At 40.5% G+C, this 17,253-nt stretch overlaps 1 protein-coding gene across 3 annotated transcripts; it reads right to left on the bottom strand.

Moving 5' to 3' along the window:
• Positions 1–3,354: 3,354 nt before the first annotated feature.
• Positions 3,355–16,499, bottom strand: LOC134620523 (ly6/PLAUR domain-containing protein 1-like). 3 transcript variants are annotated; one of them, XM_063466721.1, is made up of 5 exons: positions 16,179–16,499; positions 12,854–12,988; positions 12,467–12,529; positions 9,341–9,601; positions 3,355–4,635 (listed from the first exon to the last, which is right to left on the bottom strand). In XM_063466721.1, exons 1-4 carry the CDS (start codon positions 16,225–16,227, stop codon positions 9,366–9,368), a joined length of 483 nt encoding a protein of 160 aa, XP_063322791.1. In that variant the 5' UTR covers positions 16,228–16,499; the 3' UTR covers positions 3,355–4,635; positions 9,341–9,365. The 3 variants fall into 3 exon arrangements, with proteins under 3 accessions (XP_063322791.1, XP_063322792.1, XP_063322793.1); XM_063466722.1 differs by lacking the exon at positions 16,179–16,499 and adding an exon at positions 15,581–15,888; XM_063466723.1 differs by lacking the exon at positions 12,467–12,529 and having other exon boundaries at positions 16,179–16,497.
• Positions 16,500–17,253: the final 754 nt, after the last annotated feature.

Here is a 17,253-nt window from a genome sequence, read left to right on the forward strand (position 1 = left end):
ATCTCCTGTTTTTTGCTGCTTCTTATCCCCCAGAGGTCTGCAGTCGGCACTTCCCCTCTGTGATCGTCAGCCCTGACTCCCTCGCCCTCCTCCTCTGTATTCATGCTTAATGATGCTCAGTCATACAGGCGCGCCCTCACACTGCAGGACTCTCACTGATGACAGGCACAAAGTTTAAATTGCAGCAGCAACACATACACACAAACACACAAAACTGAGGTTTAACCTCCCCTAATGTGAGTAACGTCACCGCGTTCATGATGGCTCCCACAACCCGACGGTTGTCTTTTCAGCGCTTTGCCAAAAATTATTGCACATTTCTCTCTATAGTCTGCAGGACTCATCCAGTGGGAGCTGCTCTATTGTGTTTCAAACAATGCACCGCTGCATTGTCAGGCGTATAATTGAAAGCGGTTACTTGGAAACACTGTTATGGCTCTTACAAGTCAATCATTCATTACTGGTGACGCTTATCATCGCAGCCACAACTGGACTGTCAAAAGTCTTCAAAACGGTCAGGAAAGAAACTGGAAAAGTAGCTCACGAGGCAGCGTTTAGCACACATGAAGTCACAGCTTAGGGGTGTTCCCACCTAAGAGCTGCTCCTTAATAAATTTAAACACTGCATTTTGTATTTACACAGGTTATCTTTTATATTAACATGTCCTTGATGATTTGAAACATTTAGGTGCAACAACTATGCAAAACAAAGAAGAAGAAAGACCCCCAAAACTAAGAAATCAGGAAGGGGGCAAACTGATTTTCACAGCAGTGTATTTAAAATCATACACTGAGGAGGAAAACTGTTTTTCCCAGAAAAAAATGAATCTGTAGATACATGAGGGGCAAGTTTCAAAGACCGAGCTACCAGACAAACAGCCACTCGAAGACAGAGGTGAAAAACAGGTTTGCTGTTCATTCTGATAAAGTCCTCTGTGTGATATAACACTTTTATCACGTTTACACTGTTGGCAGTCTTTCTATCAACTGCAGGTTCACGTAACAAGACTGTGCTTCCTGCTCAATAACGATAATTGAAAGCACACTGCAAACTGTCTGAAATAAATGTCTTGATGCATGCTCAATCATCCATGTTCATCTGGACGTAGCGTTTTGTGGGAGAAACGTTTCATCACTCATCCAAGTGACTTCTTCAGTCTCAGCTGACTGCAGGTTTCCCCAATCTTATAAACAGTACATCTGCACAATAACTGAAACCAGCCCACTGAAAGAACAATGGGCTGTGAGGTCAGTTCCTTAATCATGGGCTAGTTTCAGTTATTGTGCAAATGTACTGTTTATAAGATTGGGGAAACCTGCAGTCAGCTGAGACTGAAGAAGTCACTTGGATGAGTGACGAAACGTTTACTCCCAGAAAATGCTACGTCCAGATGAACAACCTTCTGGGATGTCTGAAATAAAAAATGCTGCAAAAACGTACATGCATAGTCATTTAAAAAAGAACAGCACAGAGACATGTCAGCAAAGTGTGGTTAATTTAATAAAACACCACATCCATGCCGTCCTCGGGCTGGCTGTTCTCAAGGTTAAAGACTCGGAGAGAGTGGTTAGGTGAATATAATTTGGAGTTTCACCCCCTCAAAAAAGTTAATGCTGAGGTGCAGTGAAATTCTAATATCAGACTGAAAGCAGGATGGTTTTATTATGAAAAAGGCATTAACATGTGTGATATTCCAGCACAATATTTCATAGACTTTAAAGGTTCCCTGTAATTTCCTAGATAATAATTATGTGGCTGTAAATTTACAGCAATATTCTGTTAAGGGGCTTAATTTGTTTCTAATTACTGCAAAGGAAGAAAAATAATCTGTGTTCAAAGGAATTTTTTCAACAAATTAACTTTAATTAAGCAGTAACCTCTGTAAGTCGGAGCACAGAAGGTCAGTAGATATATCGTAAATGAAAATGTATGATTAATGGAATCCATTCATTGTTGATTTCTAAGGGAACATCTACACAGGCATACATTCAGTAACCATCGCTCCTGTGTTGCATTTGCCTCCTGTGTTACCAAATGTAAGTTTATCATGTTATAAATGCTGATTGGTCATTAGAGAAACTCTTTTCCAATTATGGTAGCAGAGCTGAAAATGGTGCTTGATCTAATAGTACTGGCTAAACTAATAAGAGTTGAGGGTCCGAGGTTGCTTTGATGAGCAGAGGTGAGGCCGTGCTGCCAAGGACGCAGACCTTTCTTTTACTTTATATTGTTTAGTTTCAGTTTGGTTTTTCCTAGTTTCAGTGTTAGTTTTAGTTGTTTTTTGTTGCTCATGAACACAACCGATCATGGTCACGTTCTGAAGTTCAAGCTGAGCATCAGAAACTGTTGTGATTTCCCACACAACCATCTTTTTTATGCAGAATGTCTTGTTGTTGGCAGAGGTCAGAGGAGAATGACCATACTGCTTCCAGCTGACAGGAAGGGAACAGCAACTCAAATAACCACTCGTTTCAACCAAGTTATGCAGAAGAGCATCTCAACAGCAGCAGAAGACCACGCCGGGTGCAGCTTCTGTCAGATAAGATCAGGAAGTTGAGGCTACAATTCACACGGGCTAGCCAAAATTGATCAAAAGAAGATTACAAAAACGTTGCATGGTCTGGTGAGTCTTGATTTCTGCTGCAACATTCACACGGTAGGGTCAGAATTAGGTGTGAACAACATGAAAACATGGATCAGCCTGCCTTGTATCAATTCAGTCTGCTGGTGGTGTAATAGTGTGGAGGATATGTTTTTAGAAAAAGTATAAAGTGGCCAATGAAAGCATTTGTAATGTGCGTGACATTTGTTAGGGGCAGATTTGATAGGTTCAGACTAGCAATTGCAATGCAAACACTTGACGACATGCAGACATGCTGGTCTCGATAAATGTCCAGACTGTCTCGGTGCTTGTTGGACAAATTTGACCACACTGACAAAGACTAAAGCCGAGGACGTTTCCCTATCCATAAATTATAAATTTTAGTTTGTTTTGTAAGCACACAATATTGTTTCTGTTTGTTTTCATTGTTATTTCACTTAAATACAATTTCTAATCACCTATTTTTAGCTTCTAGTGTCGTTTTAATGAATTATTATTGCTTTGGTCAGAAGTCCTGCAATTTCTTGACAATTTCCCCACCTTAAATTGTCTTAATTACTTAGACCAAGAAGTTTCCAAAAAGTAACAGAGTTATTACTAAATGTTTAATATTTTGCACTCCATTATCTGTTAAACTTCTTAGTTTTCAAACAGAAAGTTTGAAACGAGCTCTTAGAGTGAAATCACGACGTCTTGCTGCTTAACGGCAGTTTTTCTGCAACATTTCTGCAACATTTATTTACATCACAAATCAGCAGAATACAGTGTTACTCTTCACAGAAGATCAATAAAAAGACAAAAGTTTATCAGATGGCCCGTCTCTGACACAGCTTTTTCAAATCTAGAAATAATAAATTCAGGTATGCCTTTCCTCTAGACGTTCTTGAACTGCAGTTTCTTGTCCTCCGCTCTCCTCGGAACCGTTAAAACCTTCACGCGTGGCATTAAAATACAGCGCCGGAGTGTCTGCATCGCCGTCCACAGCACATTCACCACAGAATAAATACGATACGGTACAGATAGCCAACGCAAGCAGCAAAACAAATATCCGTGATAAGAATAAATAGGCAAACAGATCATTTAGAGGCAAATATAAATGCAGAAATTTTCTAAAATGCTCATCTGAACACTGAAATATGAGAATCAAATCAGGTTTCAGTTATGAAATTTGTTTTACAGCATGCAGAGGGAACCATGACTTTGGGGCCATGAAGGATACTTAAAGGGAAATATGACAGAGATCACCTGAAGCAAGTCTCGAGTGAGAATTTTATTTGTACTTATATTTTTTTCTTATTATTCTGCACTATGTAATATGAAGGTTATGAGACAATTTAATAGATCATTCTACACATGAATATTAATGCCTACTAATAGTGCTTTATATCGCAGAAGCAACCCTATGATTGAGAACGAAGAAACAAAGAGAAATGACGGTTGATAGTGGAGAATAAGCATAAATGTGAAAGGAAGATGCAAGAGAGCTGGGAAACCTTCAACTTGTTGCCTCAGTCAAAGTGCAGTCTTCAGGGTAACATATGAGAAATAAAACTAAAGTTTGGCTTCGTAAGGTCAAATCTGTGTATTCAGAGCATAAATAGCTACAGCATCAACAGGAAAATGAAACCAGCAGTGCTGTTTCAAACCGTAAGACCAGAAAATGAAAAAGCTCAAAAGTATTATAACCTCCACCAGCACTTTTTTTTTTTTACAGCATCTAATAACCAGAAAATAACTTGAGACCAGCTTCTTCACATAAACGCTCCACTTCACAAAAAGCCAAAAGAGAAAAAAAACAGAAAAGAAAGAAAAAAAGGCGAGAGATGCCTCAGCCGCATCCTCTTCAAACCCGAGCAATCAATGATTCAAAAAGCTCTGTATGCTTTCACTTCTCCGGGGTTTCAGTGTCACTCTCAGCGGTTACGCCATTTTATCAATAACACTGACAGTTTTCCATAAAGCTGAGAAGCTACGAAGCCGATGCGGTGTCCAAATCTCCTCGTATATCACAGGTCCAGACCCTGGGATGAACCTGTGGAGACAAAAAGCACATCGTATGTATTTGTTTAAAAAAAAAAAACAAAAAAAAGAAAAAACTATCTTAAAACAGTAACTCCGAAACCATTTCTGTGTTTGTTTAGTCTTTTCACCTTCATGTTAAATATCTCACAGCCAGCAGAATTATTTTTACTTTATTTTATTTATTTGCTGTAGTGTTTTGAAGCCTATAGCAAGAACTCAGGCAACACATATGATCCAACACTCGTTGTTTTGGTTTTCATCCCAACGATGTTGAATTTTGGTTGAAATCAGGGCTTTGTGCACTCCACTTGCGTTCATTTATTAAAAGATGAGAAAAGTAATTTGTTTAGGGCCTCCAAACTGTTGCAAAGCAGGAAAAGCAGTTATCACTGTAGAGAGCAGCATTAAGATTTCCCTTAGCTAATTTAAGAGTAATAGATTGAGGACATATGCTAATTTGCTTTCTAGTGCATATCAAATGAGAGGATTGATACTAGTCTCACATCTGCCCATTACGTTTACAGCCAGATGGTAGTTAGCTCAGCTAATCACTGGAAAAAAGGGGAAAACAATCACCCTCGCTCTGTCTAGAAGACAAGAGTCACCTACCTTCACTTCTAAAACTGTCAAAATGACATAACAAGACTTATTTGTTTAATCTGTTAAAGAAGCACAGTGTCCTTTGTCTCCCAGGTCAGGTTCCTCTCATAGCTTCCAGGTTTTGTGCACAACTAAGACAACCTGTTGTGAGCTATAACTAAAGCAGGGGTGGGCAACTCCATGGGCGTTTCTCAATATGCGTACTTGTGCGTACTTGCGTTCTCGTGTACTCGTGATACGTCATCAGTCGGAGACCAAGTACTGTTCCAATTCGAAGTACGCATCACGCCGAGAACGCGAAAAAGTCCCGGATGTGTTCTCGATCCGCCCCTTTTATCGAGCATGCATCGGTGTAGACTTGGGACAGCTAAATATCCCATAATGCATTTCGTCCAAAACTCAACAGCAGACTCCCGGCACATCGTTTCCAACCCCCCCCCCCCCCCCCCCAAACCGCTCGCGGACTTCTCACTACTCAGGTTAAAGAAACTCCAGCAGCTGTCTATAGTATTGAGTGTCCACTAGAATAGAAATAAAAGCGTTCTAACATCTCACCTGCTTGTTTTTATTAAGGTATGTACACGTATGTACATGTACACTATTTTTATTAATAGAGGTTTCACTACTGAGGTTAACAATGATATATAAGTCACTTAGATCACTTCTAAATGTTAATGTTTGGTTTATTTCAGTGTTTTATTTGTTCCTGAGTAAACTGGTTTGGCTGTGATTAAAGTTAAGCTTCATAACATGTTACTCACAGTTAAATTAAGAGGGGACGGCAGTAAAAACTCCGGACCTGTGACATCATCACGTACGCTGGTGTTCCGACTGTACAAATCACGAGTCCGTGCTCGCGTACTTGAGAATTGAGAAACGGCCCACGAGTCCGTGCTCGCGTTCTCGGCGGGTACGTACTCACCGAGAACGCGAGTACGTACTCGCGTACTTGGGCATTGATAAACGGCCCATGCCTCGAGGGCTGGTGTCCTGCAGGTTTTTGAATGAACACAGCTGATTTAAATGGCTAAATGACCTCCTCAACATGTTTTGAAGTTCTCCAGAGGCCTGGGCCCTGTTTCAGAAAGCCGGTTTAGAAAACTCAGAGTTAAAAATGATACTCAGGGTTGAGTAACCCCGAACTGTCCAACTCGGAATATTCGGTTTCAGAAAGGCTGATAACAATTAGTTCAATCAACCCGGAGTTGCTTTAACCCCAAGTTAAGCGCGCGCATAAAGCCCTGATTAGTGGAGCACAGATTAAGCGAGTCACCATGGAGACGGAGGGAAAGAAGGCGCGGTCAATGTATTTTACAGCGCTTGAGGCCGAAATTCTGATGGCAGCATATGCCGATAACGTGCAAATTTTCCGGAAAAAAAGTAACACAGCCTCAGCTGCAAAAGAAAGGGAGCATGCATGGCAAAACATAGCCGACAGAGTCAATGCGTGAGTGTTAATTTAAACATTGATCTAGGGATTTCCACCCATTTAACACGTTATTTTATTATATTTCATTTTATTTTTTATTTTATACATTTTATTTTGTGATGTGATGTGAGCGCAGGTGCAACCCAACAGGCCCCAAACGTTCCTGGCAGCAAGTAAAAATGAAATATAAAAATATAGTCCAAACAGGTGTAATTGTATTATGAGCCATAGTGCTTGGTCTGTTTGTCCTATGTAAATCAATTGCAGTTAGAGGCTACATTATTTTTCTTTCTGTAAGCACTTATTGAAATTATCTGAGCACATTACAAGTACATATTTGCTTACTCCGTATGCTCAAATGTGACCCGTTATAGCCAACAGAAAAAAAGCGGAGGCCCGAAAAACAGGTGGGGGTCCTCCACCACCACCACTCACAGAGGCTGAGCAGTTGGCCCCAGCCAAAACAGTGGGCGCCCTGTGGCTGAAGGCATCTCTGCCGGGACATCCTCTGAGTCAATAACCCCGCAAGACACAAGTGCCTACATAAGAGGTTAATTACTATACTCCATTACTATAATGAAATAATTTGTTAGTTTGAAATGCTACAGGGAACTATGTACCTGTACATTAATGCTGTGGAAAGACTTCCTGTTCACATAGTCTCCTTCATTTACTGAAGGAGCAATGATTGGAATGTGAGTGCCATCTATACAGCCAATCACGCCTGGGAACCCTGAAAATAAATGTAAAATCTAAGTAGTAGTTCAAGTATCACCACATCATGAATTAGGTTTTGTTCATCCTGATACCTGCAATTTTGTGGAATCCCTCTTTGATAAATCGTGTGGGTCTATGACCGGGGAACACCACAAACGAGTACAGGAGACGTTTCAGTGCAACTGTAACATTCCTGACTGCCCGACAGACGGTAGCCTTGGAAACGTGCTCAGCGTCACCAGTATTATACAGAAAGCTCCCGTTTGCAAAAAAACGAAGTGCAATACAAATAATATGTACAGAACTGAGAGAACGTCCGCGCATGTCTCACATGAGCAATATAAGGCCTGAGGATGTTATTCAAATATATTATAGATTGTGCTGACAAACGGTAACGTTCACAGAGAAAATCATCAGGAAATGATAAAATGTCCAAACACGCTCTAATCACTCTCTCCCGGCAGAGAGCTCTGCGGAGAATTTGGGCTTCAACATCTACTGGCTCTTCAAGGAAGGGGCACGCCATGTCTGACACTTCCTACAGTCAGGTTTCCGACAAAGAGGCGGAGACAGTCAGGGTTAGTTGAAGTAAACCTGCTAGGGGGCAGGTTAGCTTCACGGAGTGTGTCGTCATAGTAACTCACTCAGAATTAATCTAAACTCGCTTTGTGAAACCGAAAACCCAGAGTTTTCGTTAACTCAGGGTATACTTACTCAGAGTTTGCACTAAACCGGCTTTCTGAAACAGGGCCCTGGTAACAAACTAATCATGTGATTCAGGTGTGTTGACCCAGGGTGAGATCTAAAACCTGCAGGACACCGGCCCTCGAGGCCTGGAGTTGCCCACCTCTGAACTAAAGCATTAACTCACACTTGATCAGCTTTACCTAAAAGAGGGCCGACAAAAGGTCCTGTACCTAGTTTAGCTCCATCTCTCTGTGGTGAAGCTGCAGGCTGAGCTCAGAGATTGTATATATAAGACGGATGGGCCACCATAACATTACCCAGTGATTTTTAGACTACCCATTGAGGCTTTGAGTTTGGTACTTCGTCCCTTGCAGTACTGTCCATACCTTTAATCATGCTTAACTCGGAGCCTTGGGCCTCACTTAGGCGGTCACAAGGAAAAACCAACCACAAACGGCAAACGGCTAGTGACTAAAGCAATCAAAAGGAGACCTCTTTGAATGCTAACAACAAAAGCAATCATGATCTCACTGGTTGAGGAATACAGATTCTTCCTTTGGCACCGGTGGTTGCCAGATGGTTGCAGACTGGTCTCTAGCCCTGTGTAACTGAGGCCTTAATAAAACTGAAATGATGGAGTGTCATAAAAATTCAGTTTTACTGAAAAGAAACAAACCAAAGCTTTTTCTTTGGGAGGGGGGGGGGGGGTCATGCTTTGAGCATGTGTATATCTGATTTAAAGGTACTCGGGGAACTGGCTTCCTTTTGCAGTGACCTTCAAGTGGCTATTCAAGGAACTGGGGTTTTTGTTACTTAGGCTTTATTTTAGAAGTAGAAGTTCAACAGCAATAGATCACTGGCTCTGCAGTAGGGAATATCCCTGTTTATATCACCTATTTATGAAAAAATATACTCAGCATGAATGATGGATGCACTTTCCTTGCCTGCAAGGTGAGAGCAAAGCAAAAGTGTCTGAAACCTGCATTTTTTTTTTAATGGCCCCCACGGGGCAATTTGTAAAAACCCTTTGGTTTTTGCAGAAATCTGTGGGTAAATGTCTCTTGGCCCTGACTTGAGTAATTACTGTTGTGTTTGATAGGCTCAGTGCCTCAGTCATTTTGGGTCACACTGATTTAAAAAAAACAAAAAACATTAAATCTACCGTCATATTATCCCCTCACTTATGTGGTTTTAACACCATGCTTTCTTTTACAAACTTGATTTTAATTCTGATTGGAAAGGTAAATTCTTTTAAATGGTTTAGACAGAAAACAAACTGTACAGTGAAGTTGTGGCGGGAACATCATCTACGTCAGTGGGAGGAGCAGCAGTGTGAGCAGGAAAAGAAGAAGAGGCCGGTGGGTCTGCAGGGTGGTCGTTGCCGCCGAGTTGGTGGGACGCTTCCTCTTGGGGCCATTGCAGAGTGGGGTGTTGCAGCAGGAGATGCAGACTGAATTCAACCTGCCAGTGCAAAACTGCTGGTAGCCAGAGGAGGCGATGAGGCAAGCCCCCGAGGATGCACACGATTTCCGATAATGTATCCCTGAAAAAAATAATCAAGAGCTCTCTAAATGTTTCCAGTGTTCAAACAGAAAAAATAGTAAAAATAGTAAAAGAGATTCCAGTAGTTGGAAATGCATTTAACAAAAGTTGCAAAGAAATGTGGATTCATTGTCCCTGCTGTAATAAGATTGCTTAGACTCAACTTATAAGAGCTGCAGTACTTTATTGCACTATTTGGACTTTGAAAGTACTGATTTCCTGTCTCCTTTTATTAACTAACGTTGTGCAGTGAGGGACAATGTGTTTCTGCAATGTGTTGGAAAAATGCTTTTTATTCACTCTGCACTTTCTGACTTCTTTATCAAGTAACATTTCTCTATCTGGTACCTATTGCTGTTATTTGTTATGTTTTTCTACGGTATGCTTGATATAGGAAGCATTTCGTCATCTATGTGGTATTGTTACTGTATTATTCATGTGGTTGTTTCTGTTGTCTGCAAATGAAATATTCCTTTGCTGGACAATAAAAAAGTGTGGATTAAATCAAATTCAGATAAATTCAATTTCTGCAGCAGGAAGTTCTATTAAGTGGAAAGGCAGGAAAAATGTGCATCTTAGCATTTTTTCCCTTGATAGTGTTTGCTTGGTATGTGGTAATAAGGCACATGTTTCTACAGAACTGTTTCTATGTCTGTCAAGGCAAAGCCTAAAATTACTATCTGAGGCAATGCTATGAGGGATCAATGTTTTACTCAAGGACACCACACAAGGCTACTTTGTTGCAAGCACTGAACCTATAACTTCCAATTATAAGACACTTCATCAAGCCACGTGCTGTCTGAGATTTGACAACTAATAGGAAAAATCTGATAAGCCAATCAATGATAACTTTGTTATCTGAAGGGACTTTTGCAGGTAGCTGCAAACATAATATTGACAGTCTGTAAAAATAAAGAATATTTTTACTTCAAATACTAGGCTAGCAAACATGTTAGGGAAAGCTAATGCACAATACCGTGTAAAGATGGCTGGAGTAGTTGAAATATAAACATCCCCAAATTTAGTAAAAATTGAGCAAAAACCAGATTACAGTCACTAACATTAGTTTAATTTCTGATTTGCATAATATAATAACATAATTGTTAAGGCAGGAAAAACTTTTACACAGTAAAATGATAGTTAATGATGTGCTTTAGCCTTGGATTAATTATATTAATATCAGTACTACAACGGAAACTTTTTTTTTTTTTTTTTAAATCGAGCTATATGTTTTGTGCACTTTCATGCTAGAGTGTAAACACCAAAATCCAACAAAGAACAGGTTACTATTGACAGTTTTAGCTTAGATTCAAATAGCATCTTGCACAAGCTCCCACTCGGGTCTTTAAATGAGAGTGAACAAGGCAAACTGATAGCTAATGACTGTTTTGGCCTTAGAAGCAACGTTACAAAAATATGTTTGATACTAGGTTAATTAATATCTACATTAAATAAAAATACATTTATTACATGGAAGAAATTGAACTAAAGGAACAGGACTGAAGAAAACTGAAAATGTTTTTTTTTTTTCCCCAACACTATAATAGAAAAGACTTTTAGAAGAACTAGCCGTTGTTTGTGCACATTTTTGATTATGTTAGCTGGGGATGCTAAAGTGTAAACGTCCTCAAAATGTAATGAAAATCACGTTAATAATTTCTGTTTAGAAACTGAGAGCACCTTGGATGAAATCTTTCACAGCTCTTTAAATAAGATTTAACTCAACAACCTTAAAGTTAATGATGAGCTTTGGTCTTTGAAGAAATGCTATGCTAATACTTTTCATACTTGGCTATGCTAGTTAGCCAAACAGGTGTTAGCAGATAAATATACAGATAAATATTTTATGGAAGCTTGGTTTTGCTACTGAATTTTAATTACTTAGTTTTGCCATCAATAAATTAAAATGTTAGGTAGCATCTTAAAAATTAATAACTTGAAATTTCAAATTAGATATGCCAAAATTTTAACTTGAAAATTTAAGATACTCAGTAAGTCCAAATTTTGAGATAGCTCAAAATAATATTCTAGTGGACAAAACAAATTAAACTTCCTAACTTATACTGCTCTGGATGTGAAATAAAAGTTCAAACGCTACACCCGTATTGTGGCTGTATCCACTTTTCCTTTTATTATTTCATATTTATACATTTTTAGGCAATAAATGGAGGTTTGTTAATCAATTTTTGCATTTTCTACCACGTGACCCCTGGTAGGTTTCCTAGTTTAGGGTTTTAAAAAAAATGACTGCTTAAAAAATTATCCCACCTCTTTTCCAAACTGTCAGTTTGTCACTCTGTAGACTGAGCCATTTTATTTCCTGTAAGGCGGCACAAAACTAATCTAATCTTATGTCAGTGGCAGCTGAATGAAAGCCTCTTGTCTTTGACAAATGAGCTGAATGAAGTAGTTTCAGTCAGCTGGGGTTTTGGATCAGCAAAACAACATCACAATACAAATAAGGCTTACATTAAAACGAGCCTGCAAATAAAAGCAATGGATGGGAACGTTTACGTAGGTTTACAACTGGAACATTTTTACACACTGTACCACAGCCCAATGTTCCCTCTGTGAGACTGAGTCCTACACCAGAGTCAGCCTACACATCAGTCAGTGCTTCTCTTTTCCTTCAAAGCAGAGCAAAGGAACTAAATTACAGATAACAATGTCTATTTCACTGAAAATCACAGGAGATTGCTCTTTTGGACCAGTCAATAAGACACACAACGATTAACAGGTATTTTGGGATGGAAGAAGTTGGGTATCCTTGGGTACTTTCTTTTTTGTCACTAATGACAGAGAAAATTACAAACATCTGCAAACATCACAGTTAATTTAAAGAGTTGTTTATGTATGCTCCACTTACGTGACTCGAAAATAAAAGTCATGCTACGACCAAAACGAGCGTAGTCAATTACGGCAGCCTCACCTAAATGGCAGAGAAGAAAACTTAAGAAGTCACGTTCTCTCTAAGCGATGTGTGTTCAGTTTCACCTCTGGTTTCCAGACGGTCACCTTCCTTCTTTTTACTGATAAACAGAAACTCTATCTTTGTACTTTTGGCTGGCTCAGACTGTGCATTAATCCCAGTCTCTCAACCTTTATGGACTCTGTTCTGGAGCGCGTAAAGGAATGAGAAAACCAAGAAAGACATTCCTCCATCATGCATACATAACTCTGTAATCTCTGTAACATTGGGGTCTCTACTGAGGCATTGCCAGACTTCACAAGCTAACAAGGAGAAGCGACTTACCATCAGATTTGACCAGCACCTCCTTCTGGCACATGTCCTGTACGTTGACGGTACAGTTGACGATGTACTCCGGCGTGGAGCAGTCATTGTGCTTCATCTCCTCACACTGGTAGCACTGAATCTGAAGGGTATCTCCTGCCACACAGAGTGGAAGCAGGAATGAAAAATGTTCGGTTATTGCAGGACTTTTTTGTTTCCCGCCCTACAGAGTTCTTCACGTGGATAATCAATCCTCCCGTCACAACTTGATAAGCAAAGGAATGCGTTTAACATTTGTTTTTTGTCAAATGTCAAAAACACGGAGTTTAAAAGGTGGCAAGATTTTTTTATCTTGTGAAGAAAATGAGAAAGATAGGCCTAGCCAGTGTTTCCAAGAGGTTTGCAAACTCAAGATTAGCAGCAGGTGGAATCTTAGCTTCCTGAGAGATCGGAGACATGCCAATAAACTTTGATATTACTTATTGATACTTTAAAGACTTAAAAGCACATAAGCTGCATTCTTCTATTATGCACCACTGAGTGATAATGAATGGTGCTCTGTGATTAATGTGACTGTGCAAAGCTATGAAATTTCAAGCAATATGATTTTTTTAATTTTCCAATCGTCATTACACACAACTTGAATCTAGTGTTTGAGTCCATCAAACGATCAGAAAAAGTGTTTACTGAGGTCGTAAACCAAGGAGAGTGTGTACAATCTGAAAAGCAAAAGCAGTCGCCCCCTGCTGGCCATTCAATTAAGTCACTAGGTCCACGAACATTGCCTGCTTTTAAACTCATTTTCAGTCCCAGTTTAACTTAACAACGAGTGTCTACAGCCACCTGTAAAACACGGTGGAGGCTCTGTCATGGTTTGGGGCAGCGTTTCAGCCAGTGGTGTTGGAGATCTTGTCAAAATGAATACATGTTGAACACAGAAAACTACCATCAGATTTTGAATCACCATGCAAAACCATCTGGAAAGTGTCTAATTGGCAACAGCTACATTTTTTGATTGACTGGCCTCTCCAGAGCCTGGACCTCAGTGACTCAGACAACAGGGTTTTTCACACCTCCCCCTCCTCTCAGTGGCGTTATGCACCATAGCAACTGGCCACCACAGGTGTGTGGTGATGTCACCCTGTCTCCCTCACTGTAAACCTCATCATGGCTGATCCTGTGGGTGTGTACGTGCTTCAGCCTGTCCTCTTCAAACAGCAACTTTAAAGCAAGTCAGGATAGCCGTTATTCGTCATATGAACAGCACAGGTGACGACTGATGAAGTTTGCCAGACTTTTCTCAAGTTTAAAGCTGCTCTTCACAGGACTATTTTTCTTGGATTATTGATAATTGTTCACAGTGTCTGTGAATCGGGGGTGTGTGTTTATTTCCTCCCCTGTGTTCTCCCAGAGTCGAGCGATAGATGCTTGTACAGATTTTAGCACATATACCATTTGTTCAACGGTATATTTGCTCCAAACATGACTAATGGCACACCACGAGAGCGCACTGTCATCTTTTTATCTCCCGCTGGGTGTTTTGACTTTACGCCTACAAGCAGATGGACAGTGACAAGGTCTCCTGACTGCACGAAGCACATAAAAGCACATGTTTTTCTTTGCTCTCTTTTATTGGATGTCTCGAGTGTCAGCAGAGAGGTTATAAATTCACACAGAATAAGCCGTAAAGAAAACACATCAGCAAAGCTCAGAGTGGTTCCTCTTAATTCCCTGGTAACCCGTGGATTTTATAGCTGATAAAACTCCATTTACAACACAAAGCTGCCGCGCTAAATGTAATCTGCCAGTGCACAGATGACCCATCTGCATCCTCATCCCCTGAGGTACTAAAACCAGAGTCCAGATTGCTACTGCAACCTCTTGTAAACATACAAAATGCACTTTTATGTGGGTTTTTGCCAATTTCATCTGCCGCTTCTTTTAACTTACCAGCAGGGGCACCTGCAGACCCCACAGGAGCCGTTCAAAGACCTACTCGGTCCTCATTTTTCAAATAAATCATTCTGTTCTTTGCATGTTCTCTGTGGAGCTTTAAAAGATCAGCTCTAATTTAAAAGGTGGACTGGACTCCGTCAGTCATCGCAGATGCAGCAGACATATTTCTTTTGCAGTCATCAAGCTAAATTGTGAGGATTAATTTGAAATACATATATTCAGCCTTTATTTTGAAAGAGCACCATAGGCCTTTTTTAACTTTTATACTGTATGAGGAAAAATGAGCCCAGAAATCACAAAAATATTTATTCTTCTCCTATTGCCAGAAACCTTGAGATGCCTCATACTCTGCAGAGATGTGCACAAACCGTGAGGCAAAAAGAAAGTGAGTGTAAGTAAACATATGAATTAGACATCACAGTGCCCACAATGACTTTGTAGTCCTGTTTAAGTGACTGCTATGGTTGGAAATCAGATGATCTACAGACTCAGTGCCACCTTTCTGCATCATAACTAAAAGCAAAGTCTATACATTTATATAATCAAATCTCAGCATTTTTCATCAAATCACTGCGTTTGCTCACTTACTGCTCCGTGCCAGGGTATCTTCATCAGAGCATCTCAAAAATCCATCCCTGCAGAAACGCCTGCCCTAAACATCCCACTCAAGCTTATAGATATCACTGGTGCGATCATTTAAATGGCAGCAAGCATTCACCTCCAACTTTAAAGGTCCTCATATCATATCCACCACCACAACACCACCCTAATACATTTAAACCAAGCAAATACCTGCAGACTCCTGAAACCAGGGCAGCATCCAGCTCCCAAGCTCTGCTCATCACTTCTAGAAAACTGCTCCAAATCCCCCGTTTTCTTAGTTCCGCTACAGAAAACAGAAGCTGATAAGAAAAACAAACCACATCCTTTTTGCTGCTTCTATATCGCCATCCTCTTAACTCCAATCACCTGACGCACTTCGGAACAACTAAATACTATCAGCGCGATGTGGCAGAAAGTCATGCAGCATCGGGAACAAGCGGCTCGCACTTTTAAAGGGCGTCATTGGCGTGGATCGGTGTTACTATCGTTCCCACTTTGCTCCAAAATGAGCTCGGGGTGTGTGAGGTGTGGGGTGGGGAGGGGGGCACTCCTTCTCCAAAACCATAAATCCTGCCAGCTGTTTCTCCACTTATCTAAAAACATCTGGAAAGCTTCTCTTTTTTATTCTTTATCTATTGGCAAAGACGAGTCACCACAATGTTACACCGGCTTTAAAATAAAGTTCATCTCGACTGGCTCTAAACGAAGTCTGCATTTCCTCTCTGTGCGTGGACATGACTTCTATCTTCATACGAGACCACTGCGGTCTCCCCAAAGTTGCACCTACCCGCATCGAGGAGGACTCCGAGCAAAGTCGCGAAGACGAGCAGAAGCATTCTCTCCCAAATGATGCTCGGAGGGGAAACATGAGACCAAGAGAAGAAAAATGGGGGGACAAACACGCGTGGACTCGCTCAGGTTGTTATAAGACAAGGAGGATTTCGACCCGCCGCAGAGGAAGCCCGGACTCGGATCCGTTCATCCTCCCGGCTGGCTGAAGTGACAGCGAAGAAAAAGAGAGAGAGAGGAGGAGAAGTAGTAGAAGAAGAAGCTCCTGCACGCAAAGTGCGCGTCTCCTCTCCACGCAGCGCGACTGGAGTAGAGACAGATCCGGAGCGCAGAAATCATAAAGCGCAACCACGTGACTGGAGCGCACAGTTGGCGTTTCCATTTCTCATCCTGTGCCCGCGCACTAATTGCGCATCATTACTAACCGGTTGTTATCCTCTCACCGTGACTCTTTTTCAGCGCTGGCGTGTGGATTTGGATAACAAATAAAATCCCCCGTGCGCAAAACTTGGATTGGCGCGTTTTGGTGCTTTCTAACAGCTCGCCAGAATATTTCAGTGAATGGAGTCCGTAGCCCCCGCAAAGGGAGACACTTTCCCCTCGTCGCTTTTAAAATCTTTCAGTCATGTCAGACTCTCAGTGGCCTGGATCACATAAAACACGCAATGGCGTAAATAGTCCGCGTGCAGACGCACATTTTAATATAAATTAATGTAAATTAATGTAATTAATTTATATTAATTACATTTAATATAATGTAATTAATACATAGTATAATAAATAGTATAAAATAGTTTTTATACTATTACTGTTATTCACGCCATTTAATCGCCATGAACTTATATTAATGACGTATCATGTGATCATTTTACTTTGGAAAATAAAAGATGTAATGTGAACATTTTTATCTGCGCGCGTGTGTGTCACTGAATGCATTTAATTCCGTTTTATTTATATCGCACCAAACAATCACTTTACACTGTGAAGTAAAAACCCTACACTAATAGACTGATTTATCTATTGATAATTATCACTGAATCACTGTAACTGTAAGAAAACTGTACCTGCCTGTG

The sequence above is a fragment of the Pelmatolapia mariae genome, linkage group LG23 (assembly GCF_036321145.2).
Source record: "Pelmatolapia mariae isolate MD_Pm_ZW linkage group LG23, Pm_UMD_F_2, whole genome shotgun sequence".
In the NCBI taxonomy this organism is placed as follows: Eukaryota; Metazoa; Chordata; class Actinopteri; order Cichliformes; family Cichlidae; genus Pelmatolapia; species Pelmatolapia mariae.